At 50.8% G+C, this 14736-nt stretch overlaps 2 protein-coding genes across 2 annotated transcripts; both read left to right on the top strand.

The window, feature by feature from the left end:
* The first annotated feature begins 7390 nt into the window (after positions 1–7390).
* LOC109762113 (uncharacterized) lies at positions 7391–8870 on the top strand. Its single transcript, XM_020320933.4, has 2 exons — positions 7391–7940; positions 8045–8870. Exons 1-2 carry the CDS (start codon positions 7566–7568, stop codon positions 8471–8473), a joined length of 804 nt encoding a protein of 267 aa, XP_020176522.1. The 5' UTR covers positions 7391–7565; the 3' UTR covers positions 8474–8870.
* Positions 8871–11235: 2365 nt separating this feature from the next.
* Positions 11236–14176, top strand: LOC109762104 (pentatricopeptide repeat-containing protein At4g01030, mitochondrial). Its single transcript, XM_020320923.4, has one exon. The coding sequence runs from the start codon at positions 11355–11357 to the stop codon at positions 13962–13964; it is 2610 nt and encodes an 869-aa protein (XP_020176512.1). The 5' UTR covers positions 11236–11354; the 3' UTR covers positions 13965–14176.
* The last annotated feature ends 560 nt before the right edge of the window (positions 14177–14736 follow it).

A 14736-nucleotide genomic window follows, 5' to 3' on the forward strand; every position in this document is an offset into this window, starting at 1 on the left:
TATATATATATATATAAAGGGACAATGCTACTATCCTTTTTCCACACTTGTGCTTCAAAGTAGCACCCTGATGTTATGATAGAGAGTCTCTTGTTTTGTTACTTTCATATACTAGTGAGATTTTTTTCATTATAGAACTTGGCTTGTATATTCCAACAATGGGCTTCCTCAAATGCCCTAGGTCTTCGTGAGCAAGCAAGTTGGATGCACACCCACTTAGTTTCTTTTGTTGAGATTTTATACATTTATAGCTCTAGTGCATCCGTTGCATGGCAATACCTACTCCTTGCATTGACATCAATTGATGGGCATCTCCCTAGCCCGTTGATTAGCCGCGTCAATGTGAGACTTTCTCCTTTTTTGTCTTCTCCACATAACCCCCATCATCATATTTTATTCCACCCATAGTGCTATATCCATGGCTCACGCTCATATATTGCGTGAAAGTTGGAAAAAGTTTGAGATTACTAAAGTATGAAACAATTGCTTGGCTTGTCATCGGGGTTGTGCATGATGAGAGCATTCTTGTGTGACGAAAATGGAGCATGACCAAACTATATGATTTTGTAGGGATGAACTTTCTTTGGCCATGTTATTTTGAGAAGACATAATTGCTTAGTTAGTATGCTTGAAGTATTATTATTTTTATGTCAATATTAAACTTTTGTCTTGAATCTTTCGGATCTGAATATTCATGCCACAATAAAGAGAATTACATTGAAGAATATGCTAGGAAGCATTCCACATCAAAAATTCTGTTTTTATCATTTACCTACTCGAGGACGAGCAGGAATTAAGCTTGGGGATGCTTGATACGTCTCCAACGTATCTATAATTTTTGATTGTTCCATGCTATTATATATTCTGTTTTGGATGTTTAATGGGATTTATTATACACTTTTATATTATTTTCGGGACTAACCTACTAACCCAAGGCCCAGTGCAAATTGCTGTTTTTTTGCCTATTTCAGTGTTTTGCAGAAAAGGAATATCAAACGGAGTCCAAATGGAATGAAACCTTCGGGAGCGTGATTTTTGGAACAAACGTGATCCAGAGGACTTGGAGTGGACGTCAAGAAACACACGAGGAAGCCACAAGGCAGGGAGGCACGCCTGCCCCCCTGGGCGCGCCCTCCCCCTCGTGGGCCCCTCGTGGCTCCCCTGACCGACTTCCATCGCCTATATATACTCTTATACCCCAAAAACATCGAGGAGCATGACGAAACCCTGTTTCCACCGCCGCAACCTTCTGTACCCGTGAGATCCCATCTTGGGGCCTTTTCCAGCGCTCCGCCGGAGGGGGCATCGATCACGGAGGGCTTCTACATCAACACCATAGCCTCTCCGATGATGTGTGAGTAGTTTACCTTAGACCTTCGGGTCCATAGTTATTAGCTAGATGGCTTCTTCTCTCTCTTTGGATCTCAATACAAAGTTCTCATTGATTCTCTCGGAGATCTATTCGATGTAACTCTTTTTTGCGGTGTGTTTGTCGAGATCCGATGAATTGTGGGTTTATGATCAAGATTATCTATGAACAATATTTGAATCTCCTCTGAATTCTTTTATGTATGATTTGTTATCTTTGCAAGTCTCTTCGAATTATCAGTTTGGTTTGGCCTACTAGATTGATCTTTTTGCAATGGGAGAAGTGCTTAGCTTTGGGTTCAATCATGCGGTGCTCGATCCCAGTGACAGAAGGGGAAACGACACGTATTGTATTGTTGCCATCGAGGATAAAAAAATGGGGTTTATATCATATTGCTTGAGTTTATCCCTCTACATCATGTCATCTTGCCTAATGCGTTACTCTGTTCTTATGAACTTAATACTCTAGATGCATGCTGGATAGCGGTCGATGTGTGGAGTAATAGTTGTAGATGCAGGCAGGAGTCGGTCTACTTGTCACGGACGTGATGCCTATATACATGATCATGGCTAGATATTCTCATAACTATGCTCAATTCTATCAATTGCTCGACAGTAATTTGTTCACCCACCGTAATACTTATGCTATCTTGAGAGAAGCCACTAGTGAAACCTATGGCCCTCGGGTCTATTCTCTATCATATTAATCTCCCGTTATTTCTAGCACCGTTTATTTTGATTTCTTTAGTTTTAGTCTTTATTATAAAAATACCAAAAATATTATCTTATCATCTCTATCAGATCTCACTTTTGCAAGTGGCCGTGAAGGGATTAACAACCCCTTTATCGCGTTGGTTGCAAGGTTCTTATTTTTTTGTGTAGGTACGAGGGACTTGAGCGTGGTCTCCTATTGGATTGATACCTTGGTTCTCAAAAACTGAGGGAAATACTTACGCTACTTTACTGCATCACCCTTTCCTCTTCAAGGGAAAACCAACACAGTGCTCAAGAGGTAGCAACCGCTGCTCGCGTGGAGCGGCGGCCGGTCGGGGCAGGAGACGACGTAGGGTGGCGCAGATTGCGCAACCCTCACTGAGATGCACGCGGGCCAGGAGGAACCAGCTCCGGCGTCCTCATTGCGTCGGCGGGGGAAAAGCGAGGCGGCAGATCTGGAACCGCACCCTGTGTGCACCTTGTAGCTCTTGAGGGCAATGCGGAGGGCCAGCTCCTCGTCGACATTGAGGTCCGAGTCAAAGTGGCTGCCAGAGCTTGACATAGTCGCCGGAGTCGTCGGAGTGGATCGGAATCGGAGAAATTGGAGTAGGGGAGAAGAAGAGACAAAGCGGGAGAGCAGTGAGATGAGCTAGGGTTTTTTGATTGGGGTGTTTTTGTGGGGATAGAATGGGGTTGGTGGAGGGTCGGGCTTGTCAGGCAGACGTGCTCGAGTGTGTCCGAACCGCGCCAGATCCGTCCTACATTTGGGCTTGCTACCTCTTGAGCTTGCGTTAGTTTTTTCCTTGAAGAGGGTGATGCAGCAAAGTAGAGTAAGTATTTCCCTCAGTTTTGAGAACCAAGGTATCAATCCAGTAGGGGACAACGCACAAGCCACCGAATACATGCACAAACAAACACCAACTTGCACCCTACGCGATAAAGGGGTTGTCAATCCCTTCACGGTTATTTGCAAAGTGAGATCTGATATAGATGCATAAACGGTAAATTAATATTTTTGGTATTTTTGGTTTATGGAACGGAACATAGTTGAGCCTACCTTATTTAGTTTCTGTGCTTGATAAATTAAATGCTAGTTTTATTCCACATCTATTCAAGCCAAAACCGTAATTGCTTTTAAACCGTCTACTCACCCCCCCCCTAGGGGACACCCAGGTCCTTTCAACATGTCTACAGCCGAATCAAACGGTTCTCATAGTCTGAATTCATTTACAGCATTACTAGAGAAAAATCCTCAAACCTCTTCAAATTTATCAAAGACCTTAGTTGAAGAACATGGCCGACCAAAATAATTACAAGAACATTTTGAAACGAGGAAATAAGAAAGAGCTCTTCACCCCAGAGCCGGCATGTTCGCCCACTGGGCCGAGTGTTCGCCCACTTCTTTTTCTTCGCCTTTAGAGAGAAATCCGTGTTCGCCCCAGCAAGAAAACGTATGCGTGTGTACGAAAGCGCAACGGCTTTCGCGCTCATCCCTTGCTTCAAAACTACATGTTTTAGCCCTCCGTTTGCTGGTCGCCAAAGACGAGAGCTTCGCCTTTGAAAGCACCAGTAGCGTAGGGCTACCGGGCCGGCCGAGCCCCTCTCAATTAGTTGATGACTTTGATGACTCAACGGTGAATATTAAGGAAAAGAGAGCGAGGGGAAGAGGGGAAAACCCTCGGCCCGATCATCTAATTCGCTCCGACGATCCACGCATTGTTTAGTAGTCAAAGCACATTTGAAATTCTAGATGAACTTTATGGTGGTTATTGCACTTCCAAAAAACCTGAAACAGAAACTCGGCGAAATACTCATCTGCAAATTATCAAGATGTATTGGGCGAAAGAATGGTTGAATTATCGCTATGTTACCAAGTGCTGCATGGTAGCCTTTGTTATGAAGCCACCTATGATCGAATCAGGCCTCAAAAACATCCTCCGCCTGAAGAAGGTGTGACACCAAACTCCACAAGCATTCACCGTGGTGAAGAATTTCCCACTGAATGGAAGAAGCATCTGACCAAGTTGAGGAAAAAGTCCCAAAAGGATGCCGAAGCTGCCAGTGCGTCCTGAAGCTGGGCCAAGCTCACTAGCTCCAAAGAAGTCACAGCATAAGAAGAAGGCCTTGAAGCCTATGCCTACTGAAGCAAGCTCTTCAAGGAAAACAATGATGCACACTAATCTTTGATGCCAAAATATTTAGTGCCTGCACCTACTACCTTCCAGTGCACTATTGGTATCTCAGTTGCTTCTGGCAATACATAGGCATTTTTGCAAGTGGTCGGAATGAGTTCACCAACATGCCAACATCTTCGCAGAGGCAAAACACCAAGTCTCCTACTGTCAGTGGTCCTCGTCCTAGTCCGGAGAAAAAGACTGAAGAAACTAATGGAGCCTGTAAAGACTCTAACACGCTAGTTGAAATCATTCGAGATATAGCTCAACATGTTGTTGCTACCAAGAAATCTGCAGTGTCTCTACTACTTGACCCTAAACTGCTTTTGTATTTCATTCACATTTGGTGCAAAGACTCATCAACACCACTGTCTGATATGAATTTTTTTGCACTGGCTGAAACACATGATAGTTTATTTCATCAACAACTAGTAGAATGACACACGCATTTGCGTGGCTAGATTTTCTAGATATATCTACATACATGATTTTCTATTTCGATTTTGTTTGCATGCAACCATTTCCCTTGATCAAAAAGACGTCCACCTGGGAGCGGAGCGGAGACCAAATGTTTGGTCGTCTCCCAATGCACGGCGCCATGCGCACTCCTTCCGAACGTCACTGATGCATCAATATCCGCTCCCAAGTCCCACCACCACATTTACTCCCGATTGCAGCTAGTTACTTCACATTCATAGTAATGCATCGACGAAGGATCCCGGAACTCTGCTTGGCCGCCTTTGATCTGTCTGGGCCCATGGTGAATATGGGTGACGGCGGTGGAGGCGCGACTGTGCAATGACACTCACATTTCATAACTGCGCGCTATGGAATTGGTGGCCTTGTTTTTATATAAAAAATTTCCACTTATATATATATATATATATATATATATATATAGATATATATATATTCCACTAAGTCTACACAGTTTTTCAGTGATACAACATTTAGAAATACAACTTTAAGAATTTTTTAAATCTAACGCAATAACGACATGCATTTTAGCTAAAATGGATTGTGATACAATTCAGGCATGCATCATTACAAATGCAATGTTGCTAAATTAGAACCTAAATTTATTCTGAAATTACTTTATTTTTATAGTTGGTCTGAGATATTTCAATGGACCCAAAATTACCTAAATAGAATCAAAGAACTATTATTTGTTGTTGAGAAAACCACATTCATTATTGGAAACAATCTGTAGCACTTGGATGTACTATAATGTGTTTATATGCAGTGTTTTTTAAATACTCAATGAATTATTTACTATGTACGAGGCTAACAAATATCCTAATAGAGGATAGCATGGTCATAATCCGTTTTTCCTTTTTGGCAAACAATAGGGAACTCTAGATTGTATGAGGTGGTTTGTCCTCGAATTTGGCTCCCGCCTTTGTCAGCTGGCACTTCTCATCATTTTGTACATTCATGTATCTTTTCAGAATATATAAGTTCAAATACGATATTAGTCATGTGTGTATGTAAATTGGCCCTTATGTTTGTAACGAGGAGGCAATAAGTTATTTATCATTAAGTAATAAATAGTTATCGCTCAATCTCGAATAATTAAGCAACTAAAACAATATGGATTCTACTTTGCCAGCTAAATGAAACTATGCATAGGTGCAAGTGAACCCCATAGGTGGTAAACATGTGGTGAGAAGGTGTTACATTTAGATGATACCAACCATCACATGATACAATGCATGTTTGAAAAATGAAATTTTATTGTTTTAGAAAGTTCAGAAAAATTCTAAATGTTTCCAAGACACTTGTCTACAATCTCTAAAAAATCAACTCTAAATTGGAAATATGAATGGAGTGGATTTGTTTTATTTGTTTCTTCAAGTGTATTTTGAATTTGGATTTGATTTTTTATGGATAGTACATACATGTATTATGAACGTTCAAAAAAATTAATTTTGTTGAAACATGCAAAAGTTGATTCTTTTTTTGTGGCATGCTATCACATGATATCTTTCCGAACATTTGGTACCCGTAAGCGGTAGTATAAGAAAATAGACTAAACCAGTACTCCCCCTGTTTTATAATAATTAATGTTATCGAGTTGTACTATGTCAAACTTGTTTAAGGTCGACCAACTCTATACAAAAAGTGTTAAGATCTACAACAAAAAATACACATACTATGAAAACATGTTTCAGAAAACATCTCATGAGACTATTTTGATATTCTAGATGTTAACATATTCTGCAGACTTAACAAATTTAAAGAAATTTAACATTGAACAAACACATAACTTGTTTAGGCCTCCTTTGGTTTGCAGGAATTTTATAGGAATTCCATTTCCTTTAGACCATTTTGGTTTGTAGGAATAGACTTATATTTTTATGAAGAAATTCTTCCTATCCTTCACATTTCATAGAAAAATATTTAGTCTAATCTATGGGGAAAAAATCCTATGATGTGTACCAGGGGACATTCCATTTTCAATTCTTATTTATAGGATTTGAGATACATGTCATTTTGTTTTCTATGACTTTTCTATTTCTATGAATTTTTTACCCTATGAATCACAGGAGACCATAAATTTGTGTTTGTTCAACATGGCATGCCACATGTTCTCCTCTGCCCCGGTGAGCAAAAATAGGGGGAGATTTGTGTGAGATCTCACATTAGGTAAGATCAATGAGTCTATATGCTCAAACATTTTAAAAAAAGTGTAGACATACATAAGTAGTTCATGTACAACCTCAAAATGTTTCAGCTCCTAATTCGACCTACATTAATAGAAACAAAAAAGACAACATTAGACGTGAATAGTGTCAAAGTACTATTCACCCAAAGCAGCCCCTATTCATATTCGAATTTGTCTTTTTTGAAAATGTAGATTGAGTTTTGAGCTGATTTTTTCGGAGTTGTAGATATACCCCACGTTGTCAATAATTTCAGATTTTTTCAAAATGTCTAAATATGAAATTTTGAGGTTGATCTTTGATCTCACCTAACGTGAGCAGGTGAGTAGGTGACACAAAAACAGAGTAGGGCATTGCCACATGTCGCATGGCATCCAGGTGCTCTGTCCCCGTTTCCCTTCGTCAATGTCCACCTGTGAGGGGAGCACGGACCACCTGTAGGGCCAGACGCGCCATGCAAAGCGCCACGCACACTCGTTCCAAACTCCGCCTACGCATCCCAAGTTCCCAACCCACCGCATTGACTCTCGATCGCGGCGGTTTCTCGCTACTTTACTTTCCACTCGCACCGCTCGCCGTGACGCGTCGACGGAGCCGCCGAGGGAGTCTGCCCCGCTTGCATCCGGTCGGTGGGTCGGTCGGGGCCATGGTGAAGCTGGCGACGGCGAGGGAGGCGCGGCTGTACGGGCCGGCGCTGGCGGTGCGGCGGTGGGAGTACATCAACGCCGGCGCGTACATGTTCGGCACCCTGCTCCTGGCCGCGGGGCTCGCGGCGCTGTGCGCGTCCGAGGGCGGCGTCGGCGCCACGGACGCCGGGCTCGCCGTGGCCGGCGTGGCGCTGGCGGTGGTGGCGGCCGTGAACGCGCACGACCTGGGCGCGCACCTCGCCGGCGTGGACTGCCGCGTCGGGCTCGCCCGGTTCGACCCCCAGCTCGGCATCGTCGAGTTCCTCGCGCCCGCGCTCCATGCCGCAGGCTGCGTCCTCGCCATCGTCGGCCTCGCGCTGCAGCTCTTCTCCCAGGTGAGTGAGTGTCGACCGTCGGCAAACGCAAGGACGCATGGGCCGCTGATCGCCGCCGGTGACTAACTACTGCTCGTTGTGTATTCTGCTGGTGGTCTGAACAGGGCGACAAGCTGGAGAGGCGCGCTGCCGACGCGCTGCTGGCGGGCGCGGCACTGTGGCTGCTGGGCTCGGTGCTCAGCTCGTGCCAGGTGTACGAGCGCGCCGACGGCCGCGCGCAGCTGCTGCAGTCCAGCGTGCAGGTCCCCGTCCTCCTCGGCAGCCTGCTCTTCCTCGTCGCCGCCGCCCTCCACCGCCGGCGTGAGCCCACCCTGCCAGGCGAGAGGGAAAGCGAGAGCGAGAGGTGGATTAGCCTGTGCGGGAGCGTGCTGTGGGTGGCGGGCGCACTGTTCAACGTGCTCAAGGTGTTCGTGATGCACCAGAGCGACGCGCCGCGGCTCGAGAAGCTCCGCGGCGGCGCGCAGGAGCGGCTCGCCCGGGACCGTGAGGGCCGCGTGCCGCTGGTCTGGAGGTCGGCGGCGCAGCTGCGCTGACGGTCATGGAGCCCAAGCCCAAGCCGCAAGCCGGCCGCCTCGTTGCTTTGTTCCACCATTGTTCGGACGCTCAAGATGGTAATTAAGGAGGCTGGTGCACCAAGGTATGACAGGGCGGCCGGCGCCGGTGAAACTATACTCTGTTTGGTATCTGTCTAGCAGACTTCTCCGTTGTTTCTTCTCTTCTTGTCTGGTATTAGTGAAGTGTAAGAACTTTTAGCCCCTTCTCAATGGGAAAATTAAGAAGGAACTGCATGTTTCAAAAAGAAAAGATTAAAAAAAATACTACTACCTCCGATTCATATTAATTGACGCTGATTTAATACAATTTTTTTGACAATACTGATTTAGTTCAATTAATATGAATCGAAGGGAGTAATAACTTTTTTTTGAGAAATGTTTCTTCTTATCCCTTAGTTCACGGCCGCAATCTGCCGCAATACAATATAACGTCGCTAATACACAAAGGGGGGACATTAAAACAAGTCTTACACGACCAAATGCGTGACGTAATTGGTCTGTTGAAAAACAAGTAGCATACAACTATATTAGTTACACGATTTTTAATTGACCAAAACATGCAATTGCATAAGCAATGTGTAGTTGCACAATTTTAAAATGATAAAAAGGATGCCATTTCGCAAATTTAAAATGACTACCTAGTGTCGTCCCTAGTAACAGCTGATTCATTGTGCAATCTAGTGGAGAGATTGTTTGAAATTACTGTAAACTTATAAGGATATGATATGTCTTAATACACCATGGATGAGCAAATTTTGAAGTTTTTTTAAGCATATAAAGTGAGTTGACATAAATTGTGATATCAAGATCACATGCAAAATATGTATGCGGTGGTCGGCAAATTGTTGAATACAGCTACATGAAACGTACTAACATGATGCCCCCTGCATCGTCCGGACGGGAGTCTCATTCGATTCGCTTTCTCCGCTATCTCCCCTCGCCGCGGTCGGATGACATCACCGGCCAAAGCTTGTGCGACTGACGGCGGCATCAAGCCTCGATCCACTCCACATCTATCTAGTTGCTCTAGCAGTGGAGTGTGTGAAGCAACTCCGGCGTGTCTTTCCTGGCAGGGCACTCCTCTCTCACAGAGGCAAGTTCCGCTCGCTGATGCTTGGAGGCGGTCCAGTGGTGGCTGCAGTGCAGCGTTAGAGCAACTCTAGCAGACCCCGCAAAATGCGCGAACCCGTAAAATTCCGGCGAGTATGCGGGCTCGGTCCATTTTTCCGGCCAGAAGAGAGCCCGCATACTCGCCCGGCCCGTAATTTTTTTTGCCGCAGCCCGCAAACCGCACGCCCCGAGCACTGTAACTGCGGTTCCGCGACTCGTTTGCGGGTCCAAACCCTATCCCCCCGCCGCCGCGAGCCACCCGATTTCCCTTTCCCCTCTCTACATTTCTCGCCGCCGGCGACCACCCGCCCCGCCTCCAGCCGCCATGTGGGGCCGAATGTGGAGCTCCGGACGCGGCTCCGGCCGCAGATCCGGCGGCGAGAGGGACCCGGAGCGCGAGCGGTGCGTCCGGTCGGACGGCGCGAGGAAGCGCGGCGCCCGGAAGTGGACCAACCACGGGATGCCGCCGCCGGCGAGCTTCAACTGCCGTGAGACGGAGGAGTACGACCGCCGGCGCGCGTCCTTCTCCTCCGCGAGGTCTTCCTACGCCGGATCCTCCTCGTGCTCCGGCGCGGGCTTTCTCCCCGTGAAGAGGGAGTGGTCGGAGGACGAGGAGGAGCCGGCGCCGTTCGCCTTCATCCCCGTGAAGGAGGAGCCCGAGAAGCTCGTTCCGCTCGGCCGCCGCGGAGTCGTCGGGCCCGAGGACTACGTCGCGGACGTCGACGCCGTTGCGGCCGCCATCGCCGAGCGGAGCGTGCGCAAGGAGGCGGAGCGCCAGCGCCAGCGCCACGCCGAGGAGCTCGAAGACCTCGAGTGGCGGCAGGCGGTCGCCGCCAACGTCGCCGCCAACGAGAAGGCCGAGGAGTGGCGCCGCATCCGCGCGGATCTGGCGGCGAAGTTCGTCGACCTGTGCAGCTCCGGCGAGGAGGATTGAGCGTCGCTCGGCCTCCACGGCGTCGTCCATTTTGCCGTCACCTCGCCGTCGTCCATTTTGGCGGACGACTCTGTTGATTTTGATAGGTTACGGTTGTGTCAAGATGACAGTTGTGTTTGTTTGGTTGATGTGATAACCTGGAATTGTGTAGTCGCTAACATACCTGAGATGTGGCTAAATATATATAGGGATGTATGGTTCTGCTTTTGGTGTGCCGCGACATCGTGCAAGCTTGTATCGTGACTCCACCTCATTGATTGGAAATAAAATGATGGACAAGGCGCTGAAAAGGGAACTATTGCTCTAGAGCTCACATACGACCACCACATTGAGTCGAAGAGGAGATTTGTTCGTCTGGATTCTATGGTTGGAGGCATGATAGTCTTTGAATAAAGGCCGGCGACAACGCGCAAACCCTCGGCTCACATACGACCACCTCGGCTACCTGATTGGCTCAACTCGTTCATCACCGCCTCGTCGCCTCCAACTTTTGCACTTCCTTTCTCCTCCTCCTCCTGCACCCTCGTGCCGCTAAAGTCGGATTGTGGATCCTCTGCCCAATTTTTTTCTATTTTTAAATTTGAAAGTGCCTGTTCATTTCCTGCGCGTTTGAAACCGGCATTGACTCGGGCATTTTTAAGGCAAACTTGGGCATTTATTTAGAGGTCTGTTTGAAAGAAAGAAAGAAAAAAAAACCAGGGCAGAACTGTCCAGCCCGGCCCATAATGTAATTACCTCACTCGAACCCCCGTCACTGTCCTTTACATTATCCGCAACATTACCCGCGGAGCTCTTCTCCCTCCGACTCCGACTCCAATGGCGCAGGCCATCTCCCTCCCGGCGCTCCCCACTCCCCACCAGCACCACCACCACTACGCCGCGCCTCCCAGCCAGAGACCCTCGCGTGGAGCCTACTCGCCGTCACTCCTCAGAGCCGAGTCCCCCATCTCCGCCGCGCTACGAGCCGGGGACGACTCCTCGTTCCGCGACGCCCGGTTCCTGCTCTCCCTGCTGCGCCAATGCGGCGACCTGCTCCACGGCGAGGCCGAGAAGTCTCCGGAAGCGGAGCGCACCGATATCGCGGCGGCCCGGAGGCTCGCGCCGCAGCTGCACTCACTGGCCGTGAGGGCGGGCCACGCGACGCGGGAGCCGCACGTGGCGTGCGCGCTCGCGGACCTGCTCGAGCGGCTGGGCCGTGGGGCGTCTGGCCGGAGGCTTCTGGCCGAGGGGGACGGCGAGGACTGGAAGGACGCGGTGCTGTGGAACAAGCAGGTGGCGATGCTGGCGGAGGCGGGGGACTGGGACGGAGCGATCGGCGCGTTCCGGGAGATGCGGGCGCGCGGGGTGGCCGCCGACGGGTACGCGTGCGCGCGGGCGCTCCACGCGTGCGGCCGCGCCGGGAGACGGCGGGAGGGGCGGGCCGTGCACGCGCACGCGCTCCGGGCCGGCCTCGTCGACGCGCACCCGCTCGTGCCCGGGTTCCTCGCCGGCATGTACGCCGAGGGCGCCGACGTGGCGGCGGCGACCACGGTGCTGCTGCGGACGACCGGCGCTGGCGTCGTCGCGTGGAACGCGGTGATCGCGTGCTGCGTCCGGCTCGGGCTGGTGGACGACGCCTTGGAGCTCGCGGGGCGCATGGCGAGGGACGCCGAGACGTCGGCGGTGGCTGAGCCTACGCTCGCCACCTGGAACACCGTGCTCTCCGGCTGCGCGCGCCACGGCCGCGACCGGGAGGCGCTCGCCGTCGTCGGGAGGATGCTGGAGCAGGGCCTGTCGCCGGACGCCGCCACCGTGTCCAGCCTGCTCAAGTCGGTGGCCAACTCGGGGTTCCTCGGCCACGGCACGGAGGTCCACGGCTTCTTCCTCCGGCACGGCCTCGCGCCGGACGCGTACACGGGGACGGCGCTGGTGGACATGTACGCCAAGTGCGGCCGCCTCGACCTCGCGCAGAGGGTGTTCGACGGATTGGAGCACCGGAACCTGGCCACCTGGAACTCGCTCGTCGCGGGGCACGCGAACGCCGGGCAGTTCGACAGGGCGCTGGAGCTCGTGGAGACCATGAAGCGGCACCGGCTCGACCCGAACGTGACCACCTGGAACGGGCTGATCACCGGGTACGCCATGAACGGGCTGAGCTCGCAAGCGATGCTGCTGCTCCGGCAGATCAAGGCCGCCGGCGTGGCGCCCAACGTGGTCTCCTGGACCTCACTGATCTCCGGGAGCTGCCACAGCGGCGACTACCAGGGCTCATTCACCTTCTTCTCCGAGATGCAGCAGGACGGCGTCCAGCCGAGCCTGGTCACCATGCTGGTCCTGCTCCGGGCCTGCGCCGGCCTCGCCCTCCTGAACAAGGGCAAGGAGCTGCACTGCTTCGCGCTGCGGCGAGCCTACGACGGCGAGGTCGTCGTCTCCACAGCGCTCGTCGACATGTACGCGAAGGCCGGGAGCCTGACGAGCGCCAAGCGGGTGTTCGGCCGGGTCCAGGGCAAGAACCTGGTGTGCTGCAACGCGATGCTCACCGGGCTGGCCGTGCACGGGCAGGCGCACGAGGCGGCGGCGCTGTTCCACGACATGTGGCGGTCGGGGCTGAAGCCGGACGGCATCACCTTCACGGCGCTGCTCACCGCCTGCCGATCCATGGGCCTGGTCACCGAAGCCTGGGAGTACTTCGACAACATGGAGGCCAAGTACGGCGTGGCGCCGACGGCCGAGCACCACGCCTGCATGGTCGACCTGCTGGCTCGCCGCGGGTACCTCGACGAGGCGATGGCCTTCATCGAGCGGTCGCCGGGCGAGCCCGGGGCGAGCTCGTGGGGCGCGCTCCTCACCGGCTGCGCCATCCACGGCAACCTGGACCTCGCGGAGTCCGCGGCGAGGCACCTCTTCAGGCTGGAGCCGCACAACTCGGCCAACTACCTGGCGATGATGAGCCTGTACGAGCAGCACCGGATGTTCGACGAGGCGGAGAGCCTCAAGTACGCCATGAAGGCGAGAGGCGTGGACGCGAGGCCGGGGTGGAGCTGGACGCAGGCCGGGCGGAGCGTCCACGTCTTCGAGGTCGACGGCGGGTCGCCGCCGCACCCGGAGACGCCGGAGATATACGGCGAGATGAGCCGGCTGGTGTCCCAGATCAGGATGGTGGGGTACGTGCCGGACACCGGCTGCATCGCCTACGACGTCCCCGAGGAGGAGAAGGAGCGGCTGCTGCTCTGCCACACCGAGAAGCTCGCCGTCGTCTACGGGCTGATCCGGTCGGACAAGAGCCGGGCGCCCGTTAGGGTGGTCAAGAACACCAGGATGTGCAGGGACTGCCATGAGGTGATCAAGCACGTTTCGGCTCTGTGTGGGCGGCAGATCATTCTTCGTGATGCTTCTCGGTTCCACCATTTCGTCGACGGCAAGTGCTCCTGCGACGACTACTGGTGATCGGAGACGGGCGACCAGATGGACTCGCTCGCCGGTACTGGCGCGGATTGGTGCAACGGTTGGGTTGTCTGCAGAGGGTGTGATGGGTGTGGCAATTTGGCCGCAGAGGTGCTCTCCATGATGACAGGAGCAGTCGGTTTCTGCTTGCAGGGTTCTGAATTATTATCAGATGATTATAGCTCAACTACGACGACCCTACATTTCCTGCAGCTACATTCTCGTGTTAATTGACATGAGAATTGGGCATTTCTGCAAACGAACAGGATGCTGGCATATTGCCATTTCTTACAGGGGAGTGCTCTGCGCCTGTAAAGATAAGGGGAGGAAGAAGAAACACAAAAAAACGATGAAAATCCTCCGAAAGATGATACAACACAATACTTCAGTCCCTAAGAGCAATTTTAACAGATTCGTCTGCGATCACCATCCGTCATATGGAGCGCACACTTGGATACATAGGACGTGGCGGATGCATGCAAACACAGAGTTTGCTAAATCTCAGTCGACTAAGATTTAGTGAAGCGTCACGTGCTCGACCGTTAGATCAATATATGTTGAGATTCGCTCATTAGTAGATAATCTATTCTTTTTTGAGATAAATGAATAACATGTTCCTGAAAGCTGGTGAAAGGATCGATGCGGTCGACTAGGTGGGGGTGGGAGGGGGTAGGAGACTAAAAAAATAAGCGTAACTTCAAATTTTAGTGAATTGCGAATAAATTAGCTTCTGTAGATATGCAAATAGGTGAGCACACCTATATGCCAAGCCTAC

The sequence above is a fragment of the Aegilops tauschii genome, chromosome 1, assembly GCF_002575655.3.
Source record: "Aegilops tauschii subsp. strangulata cultivar AL8/78 chromosome 1, Aet v6.0, whole genome shotgun sequence".
Classification (NCBI taxonomy): Eukaryota; Viridiplantae; Streptophyta; class Magnoliopsida; order Poales; family Poaceae; genus Aegilops; species Aegilops tauschii.

What these genes read in the sequence shown, in the direction of transcription:
- LOC109762113 (XM_020320933.4), top strand. Translation starts at nt 7,566, where the DNA reads ATGGTGAAGCTGGCGACGGCGAGGGAGGCGCGGCTGTACGGGCCGGCG. An exon ending in CGCTGCAGCTCTTCTCCCAG is followed by an intron (nt 7,941 to 8,044) that starts GTGAGTGAGTGT and finishes TGGTCTGAACAG; the next exon opens with GGCGACAAGCTGGAGAGGCG.
- LOC109762104 (XM_020320923.4), top strand. Translation starts at nt 11,355, where the DNA reads ATGGCGCAGGCCATCTCCCTCCCGGCGCTCCCCACTCCCCACCAGCAC.